This window comes from Poecilia mexicana, unplaced genomic scaffold (genome assembly GCF_051168715.1).
Source record: "Poecilia mexicana isolate PSO_F unplaced genomic scaffold, ASM5116871v1 scaffold_9, whole genome shotgun sequence".
NCBI lineage: Eukaryota > Metazoa > Chordata > Actinopteri > Cyprinodontiformes > Poeciliidae > Poecilia > Poecilia mexicana.
In genome coordinates this window covers 18,037,513-18,046,200 of record NW_028263378.1, presented here as the reverse complement: position 1 = coordinate 18,046,200, position 8,688 = coordinate 18,037,513, and the positions used below count along the sequence as shown (strand labels likewise).

General features: G+C 42.5%; 1 protein-coding gene across 1 annotated transcript in view; it reads right to left on the bottom strand.

Moving 5' to 3' along the window:
• Positions 1-130: 130 nt before the first annotated feature.
• Positions 131-8,688, bottom strand: part of pip5k1bb (phosphatidylinositol-4-phosphate 5-kinase, type I, beta b) — a 38,391-nt gene continuing 29,833 nt past the window's right edge. The window contains exons 9-15 of the mRNA XM_014992881.2: positions 8,261-8,344; positions 7,023-7,071; positions 6,821-6,905; positions 5,509-5,667; positions 3,963-4,089; positions 1,586-1,709; positions 131-1,308 (exon numbers count right to left, since the gene is read on the bottom strand). Coding sequence (XP_014848367.1) covers positions 1,306-1,308; positions 1,586-1,709; positions 3,963-4,089; positions 5,509-5,667; positions 6,821-6,905; positions 7,023-7,071; positions 8,261-8,344 — 631 coding nt within the window. The 3' untranslated portion in view covers positions 131-1,305. The remainder of the gene's footprint in view (positions 1,309-1,585; positions 1,710-3,962; positions 4,090-5,508; positions 5,668-6,820; positions 6,906-7,022; positions 7,072-8,260; positions 8,345-8,688) is intronic.

Below are 8,688 nucleotides of genomic sequence, written 5' to 3'. Positions count from 1 at the left end.
AAGGTAGAGTCTTTAGTAAAGGCTGGTGCCTTAGCAAAAACCTCTAACACACTCTCCTCCAGTCTAAGCAAAAAAAAAACCCAGAATGATCATGTTGCAACACTTGAAGTTTCCCCTTAAGGCCACTTAGTGAATTTTAAAGAAGTTTATTTATAGGAAGCTTTTCTATACATAAATATGCATCTTCTTTACATTCAGCAATTTAAAGTGTTTATTATCTCAGCAGATGGTGAATTATCACGAGTTGTGTAATAAATTATTCTCATCTGTCTTGATTGTAGAGTTGAACATTTACAGTTGGCTACAGTCTTGATGAGGTATCAGACAGCGGTAAGGACGTCTCGACTTCTTCGGGACGACGTACTTTTTCCTGAACAGAACCGTCTCCAGTCGCGAGGCCAACCTCACAAAACTAGTAGTACATGATCCACAGTGTTTGTTCCTTCGTTTCTACATGGAGTATCAATGATAACACATGTGCATTTGTAGAGGAAAGAAGAAAAAAAAAAGTGCATTTTCACACATCCAACTCTGTGCTTATTGTCCTGCGAACCACCAACCTAAGCAATGTCCTCAGAGAAGAGAAAACATTTCTTAAAGCAATCATAACCAGTGTCAAAAGTGCCTTTTTTTTTTTTTTTTTTTACCAAGTGCAAGTGTCTCGTACAAGATCGACAAACGGTCTTTTCTCGTGTTTCTCCAAAACGGCACAAACGGCCGCCTTGTTGGGAACATTTAGCCACATCGCAGTCCGTGTTTGGCCTCAGGAGCTTCGTGATCAAGTCTGTTCAGGCGAGTCGGTCCTTCGTGAAGCAGTCTTGATGCTTCCTTGAATTCACTGTAAACATTTCTTACCAGCAGCTCGTGCTGCAGCGAAGATTTAAAGTCTTTCAGGCCACCAGAAAAGAAATGTATGACATTAATCTAGCATTTCCTTATGCATATATCCTCGTATATCTAGATACACTATGAAATCTTGGTGAGCACAATGAAAAACGAATACATGTAAAAAAAAAAAAAAAAAAAAAACTAAATAGTGCTGCTTTTGATGCATGATCCAGAAAAGCAACACTATCTGAAGTTCAGCACATTTTTTAAAAGATGCCACATTTGTACTGTTCCAACTGTGCAGAGGTCCGTCAACCAGAGAGGCGTTCAGGGGTCTTCCTTTGGAATTGGCAAACAACAAATGGCATTGAGGATGGAGCAGAACTCGGCGTGGAGACCGACTTCCAGCCTGGAGCATCCAATGGAGTGTGGAGATTGTCTTGTGTGTGGCAGGAGGAAATGAGGGGTGTAAAGCTTTTACTGTAGAGAAGAAAACAAAAACTTTTTAAAAGCACATACCTTCCAGAGCCAGAAAACTTAAAATAGACGTAGAAACTGGAATAGACAAGTAAACACCATCACTCCTTTGTAACCATCCACTCTGCTGCCACCTACTTGTATTTTTTTAACATATTTCCTGATTTTTGTCACAGAAATTAATATAAATTCTGACTCCAAAGTTGTAAAAAAAAAATATTTAAAAAATAAGGAAAATGCTTTTCAGAGTAAGCCCATAGTGATCAAAAGTACAACGTACCAAGTACACGTCGAGAACGGATCCGTCGTCCCGGTCGATGTCCACATCTACGGTGCTCTGCTCCGAGGTGAGGCAGATGGCGCTGTCCTCCAGCGTGAACGTAGAGCTGGATGCAACATCATCCCTGCAACAGGACAACACATTTAGAGGTGAACTTTTGCTCTGAGAGTTTATTTTCTGACCTGAAAGCAGCTGTATAAACACCGTCCGAAACAGACAGCAAGCTGGAATACTCCTCAGAAATGAACTAAACCCAACCGTAGGTAGGGACTGAACACAAGACGACGTCTGGGTTCAGGAAGGTTCACGGTGTCGGAAATGAACCAATTCGCTACGGATTGAAAAGATTTGGCACAGAAATCAGTCGGTCAAAAATAACACACACCAGGCAGCAGAGTGTGTTAACTTCAACCTGGGAGAATGCACTTCTGGTTTGAAGTTCATTTATGACGCAAAGCACTTTGAACGGCCTTGTTGCTGAAATGTGCAATACAAATAAACTTGATTGATTCATTCATTCATTCATTAATGACACAAATGTCTCTTTCATCCGGGTTTAAAACGGAAAAATCTAATGCTTTTTGGGGGGGGAAGTGTTTCCGATCGTCAGATGAAGCAAAGATTGAAATACTGCCAAAATGACAAGAAGAAACATAAGGAGGCTTTTGAACTGGAAAACCCCGTCAGAACTGTTGAGCAAGGTGGTGGCAGCATCATGCAGTGGGGATGTTTAGACAACCTCCAGATTCTCCAAATTTACCTCAAATCGACAGCTGGAGAGCTGAAACATGGAAACGCTGTTGGGTGTCAAAGACACCAGTACAGATCAAATCTGGTGTTTGAATCAGTAAAGCATTAAGATTTTGATTATTTGTGAAATGTGCTTAAACGACGGGTCTGTCCAATGAAACCAAGCTTTTCAAACGAGCTCCACTATTTCTCCCAACAGTCAAATATCCAACCAGAATTATTCAGAGATTTTTAAAGACTACACAACCGGTTTCTTTGCAACGTAGACACTTGCCTCTAAATATTAGCAACAAAGAGAATCCAAATATATATTTAAAAAGATCCCCCCGAAAAAATACCTTGACCTTCGCATTACCACGTCAATTTTTTTCCCAGGTCTCTTTGCTTCAACCACTAGATGGCATCAAGAACAACGTTTTCTCAGCATGGACATCAGGTGACTCCCTGATAAATGCAGGAATGTGTTGTGATCGTTTTATGACAGACATGATGAGGAGCCTTTAGGTTCAAAGTGAAAATGAATTCTAGGTAGAGTGTCGTAAAGAGCTTTGTCAGAGACCGTTGGCTTCATTAAGGCAAAACAGATAAACGGCAACTTTACACACCCACACACATCCGACATGGCCACTGCTGCAACAGGCTGATGTGCGGCCTCCAACGCGCCGCTTGTTCTGCTTTGTCTCGGTCTTTGCTTGGCCTGACATCGCCGGGTTAAAACTGTATCAAAGCCTGCTGTTTAAATATTTATGGAAACAGCCGGGAGAACAATGTGAGGGCGGCAGCAGGTGACCGACGAAGAGAGGCGAGTCCCACAATGGAGCCTCAGAGAGCACGGCAGAGCCGGCGCGGGCGCACAGGAGGAGAGGTGAAAGACAAACAGGCACACCGAGGACAGGGGACAAAAAGATTTCTGGGAAGAGGGACGTTAAAGGGCCTTCAGCCAGAGGAGCGAGGCTTTACATCGAGGAGACGAAGGCGTAACAAAACCTGTTAATGAGAAACTATCGCTGGGATTGTTTACCTGATTTCACAACGTTTGAGGGGGCAACAGATCTGCAGTGATTAGTTTCTCTCGAGACGCTCCTCCTAATCTTTTATCAACATTAACAACGTCCAGCCACCCCGACACCAGAGTCCATTTGGTGTTCTGAAAGAGTTTGTGTTTCGGATAAATGTTGCCAAGTTCATTAAATCGCCATTCATTGTGGAATAAACATCTCTCAACTAACAACGCATCAAACCTGGAAGCAGAAGACAAAACCGCGCGTCATTCCTGGAAACTGAGGCTGAAGCTCACATCATCTCAGTGGTTTGGAGTGAAACAATCATCCCGTCTTATTGAGCATGACGATAAATTCACTGTCCTTCATTGACCTCCAGTCACCAGATCTTAATCCAGTTTGGTAGAATGGACTACTTGTGTCATCTGCTTGTTGCCGTCATGTCAATATGAATCATGATCTCCGGAAATATTCCTGACAACTTATCGAATCTCTGACATGAATAAATAAGGCATTTTCAGAAAGTGAAAGAAGCTCCAACAGTGAACTAGCATTGTGAACCTAATAAAGTGTCTCCTGGGTGTGCAGCAGTAGGAACAGAAAGGAAGGCGGAGCACGGACATTACCTCTCTCCTGTTTGGCTTTCCACATTGACATAGATGGAGGAAGTGGAGATCGTCCCCATGGAGGATGCGTCGTAGAAGGACGGGTTGGCAGGGACCAGATCGGGACGCAGGAACGAGCCAAAGACAGCTGAAGACACGGAGAAGAATAACACGCAAATCAGTTTCCTAAGTACGGCCTCCACAATGTGAAACCATCATCTAATGACGATGTAGACCATGATGGAGTCGGGCTACAAACGATGCAAGATTGAAGAAAAAGGATCAATGTGGGCACAAACAGAAATGAGAGACGATTCATCAATGTTTTCCGTGAACAGGTGGTTGGGATGGGTGTTGGTCATCAGATTCATCAACAACTTTCTTGGACTTTTGCAGTTGTGGCTCAAAACAGCTGAGAAAATAATCCACCTGAACATCTTGGCAACCAATTTAGTGATTCCTTGAAGTATTTTATACTCTTAACTCCGAGGTATTTTATAAAACAATCTCTCCCAACGAATTGAGAGTTGTTTGTTATTGGGTCCTTTAACAGAAAAATAATCCTAAATTCCAGTTGGGGTGGAAGAGAAGTCTAGATTATAAGGGAGAGCGCATAAATCTGGAAAATCTTGAGAAATTATGCAAAGAACCGAAGGTGAACCTTTTTATTGTCATCGTGAAATTATGCTACAGGGTTAAATGACTGATACCGGTTGAGGGATTTATTATGTCTTTACCAGGGATGCCGATAAAAGTTGAGGTTAATAATCTGCTTCCAATAACACTGACGCATTGCTCTACGACTCCACCATCAGAGTGAAACAGACGTCTTGTTTGAGGTCGATCCAGAAGCCATGAAGAGCAGACCAGGAAGTGGAAGAATTAAATTTACTCTGTTGTGCATTACATCACAGCTGGGGACTCGGGTGGGAGAGCCCCTCAGCTGTAAAGTAAAAAATAAATAAATAAAATAAAGTAAAGGAAAGACTATGTATGACTGTGTGATATCTCTGTCAGCACCACGCCCCTGTTTCTTCCGGTGACTCTTTGCCTAATCGACTCGTTTAACACAAAGGTCATCTGCAGCTGCTGCACTTTATTTTATCGTCCTTTTGATTCATCTGACTCCCTGATCTGGGGTCAGTCTGTGGTCACAGAGGATATAGAGCATACGGCAGAGGAGGTTTTATACACGTGGTACATCCAAGAGGATACAATTGACAAGGTAGGTTCTGCTTTCTTTCCTGCAGGCCTAACAGAGTATTAATCTGTGACGGTTTGGCCAGAGGCAGAACACTTTATGGCTGAATGCAAGGAAATGTTTTTATGGCCCTCAACTATTTCTAAAAGCCTCTCCAGTCACAACGAAACAAGCCATCACCAAAGGTCACAACTGTAAACCAGAAGATGGTTTAGACGAGGATAAGGAAAGAGTTTTGAACGTTCAGCGAACTTCAACAACAGTGAGGCCCTTCTATAAATACGCCTGAATGTTGCCAGATTGTTTGTGGGGGGCGGGGAGAAAAAAAACGATTAAAGGTATCACATGGTTTTTTTTTTTGTGTACCTTGTCCATCCAGGCTGGCCAGGCTGCGGGCCCCTCCCAGCCTGTCCCTCCTCTCGTCCTCGCGCCTCTCGTCCGCCTGCGATGAAAGGATCTCCTGTGAGGACGACTTCAGAGCAGGGATGGAGGTGCGAGTCCTCTTTGAGGGGGAGAATCGGATTGCTGTGGAGCAAAAATTAAAAAAAAATAAAGGCACACTAAAGTCAAGGGATGGAGGGAAAAAAAGGGTTAAAAAAAATAAGAGATTCACAGGAGTCAGAAGGACCGTGACAGATGAAGAGGTCACACAGAGTTGAAGCCTTAAAATCAGCAGATTTTAACTGTTAAAGGGAAATAAAAATGTTCCCCCAAAGCAGGACATGAAATAAAATCTGTTCCTGTCGCCTAAATAAGAAGTGCAGCTTCCCATTTTTACCTAAAGTTACACTGACATGATGAGCAGCTCCAGATCTTCATACGACTCATAACAGAGAAAATCTATCAGCTCCTTTCAACAACCTGACGGAGCAAACATATGGCTGGAGTCGTAAATATTTGACCTTCATCATTTTGAAGGTCAAATATATTTACAGGCCAAAAAACAAAGAATGTTAGTATGCCTTCCCAACATTTTTCAAAGCAAAAAACAAAACAAAACACATTTCTGACACAGAAACAGCATTTGAGGCCAAATCTCTCCACAACAGGAACCATTACCATATATGGATAATGATATGTCTAAACCCACATAACATGACTCCCTGAGCAACAAAAGAAAAAAAAACTGTTTTCTTGTAAAAATAGACCTGATTAATGGGAATATGTCCAATGAAATACTGTAAAGAGTAACAACGATGGTCAGAACTGGAGCGGAAGCATCAACATATATCTGAACGCTGCCAGAATTATAATTATGTGAATTACAATTGTTGTCACAGACTGGTTTAGTTCCTAAGTTGAATAAAGTGCAGACTCGGCTCGCCAGAAAGACATTTTAACTCTGTTGGCAGAGTCTGTTTGCTCTCCAAGCTTTTGTTTCCAGTCAGCATTTCTTCCGGGTTCCTCCTTCTTGTTTGCTAAATCACCATAGAAATCTTTATTTTATGAACCAGTCCTGGAGCCAAAGACATTTCTTTCACAAGGTAGCGTTGTCTTTGCTGCGATGGCCTGAGAGAAAGGAGATCCTGTAATCATCGGCACACAAATGCCCTAAAATACACAATAAGATCTGCCCTCATATTCCCCGTCTTTATCAGGTCAGGATTTCCTGCTTCCCCCCAGTCCTTGCTCTTTTCACTCGTTCCCTTTGCATTAGCATGTCGACTCGCAGACTTACGCTGATTCTTCCTGAAGACCCGTACGCTCATGAACTTAAGGAAGCGGCTGGCGTAAAACGCGGGCCGGTGGACAGAAACCGAATCCTACAGAAGGGGAGGCATGGGAAGAAGAAGAAGAAAAGAAACATTTATTCAGTAGGCTGAATAAGGGCTTCACTCATGAAAGCAGCAGTTTCAGATTCTTGCAGGGTGTCAACTTACACCATCGTACACCAAGGCTTTCCACGAATGCTCCAGCTTTTTCATGAATCTGAGGAGAGATGACACAAGAAAAGAGTTTCGTCACAAATGTTTCTTCTTCGATAAAAATTCTCCTTGAAGTCGATCGACTGAGATGTCTTTTTTTTTTTTTTGGAAGAACCTCAAACCAAGAGTATGAGATTAATTTCCATCATAAGCAAAAGTTTCAATCATCTAATACAATAGTGCTGATATCATTTAGAGCTGATGCCACCTCAGCAGACTCCCTTATCACCGAAAGACATTTTAAAAACAGCAGTAAGTACACCAGGCTGGACGATGTGGTTTATCTGTCCTTCTCGCCAGAATTCAGACTGGCACCATATTAGCTGCATATGGCTGCCAATCGCTTGAAAGCAGACAAGCAAAAAATCTGAGTACTTTTCATTAAATTGAAAGTAAATGTGCAGATGCAAAGTTTGAAGGCATAAAAAAGGGAATAAACACTTTATTATGGTCTGTTAGCAGCTAACCTGGCCCCACAGCCCCATAAATAACAAAAATATCATTTTAAGATCCAAGTTCCAACTTAAGACGTCAATGAAAAACATCCTAAACATCCACCGGAGGTCATTGCTGGTTTGCTCCATCCTGAATCTGTGGTAGGTTTAGGCGGCAATTATTTTTTTCACATGGGGTTAGGCTGGTTCGGATTGTTGTTTTGATTTTTCTAAAATACTGATGTTTAGAAAATAGAAATTTGTAATTCAACAGGATATCTGGTGATAAAATCCCCTTTATGATCTGAAACATTTAGCTGTAATAAAAGCTGGACATATTTATCCTTCTCCACCCACTCAGAGAGCATCAATTAGAGAGGCTGATGAAGCTTTATGTCGTCCTTTTTTGTTGTTGTTGTTGATCAATTGGGCTTTCTCCTTTGTTACCAGACTTTTTTTTTTTTTTTTGCTTCCAGGACAAAAATATGAATCAATTAGTAAATAGAGAAGACAGATGGACCTCTGAGGCCTAGTAAATCTTGATGGCTGGAGGTTTATGGTAAAATGTCTTGTAGCTCTTCCCCTGTGATAACTCAACATGGGAGGTTTGGCATCTTTAAAAGCTGTAACTCTGTCATGGTGAGTCATTATCGTGCGTGGACACTTTTTAGCTCCAAGAAATCAAACACTGCAGCAAAACAGTCAGAAAGCAAAGTTCCAGAAAATAATACGGCGATATGATTTAAAGAGGACCGGTACCTGTATGACTGCAGAATATCTATGATGCCCAGGAAGATGAGCAGCTTTTCGTCTTTGTGTGTTTTTGCCGGGATGCCGCCCATCCTGAAGCGGAGAAAAACAAGAGCGGTGAGAGGACAGCTAGTGTTTCCTCTGTGAGGCTCCAAGTCTTGTTCAAATAAAGCCAGTGTGCTGCCTCACTTTTACAAGTGTTTGTAAAAGAGGCCCTTATACTATTTACATTCATGTGTGTTGCTGTAAATATGCAGAACGGAGGCTGTGTTTGTGTCTTTGCGTAGCTATGGTTATGCGAGGGCCCGTCTGCGCGCACGCTCGCGCTCGCCGGTGCGGTGCCCTGGGGCGGGCGAGGCGCGAGCGTTACGGTTGCGTAACGCCGTCTCTGGGACGGAGACGCAGATGGAGGCGGAGGGCCTGGGTGTGTGTTCAGA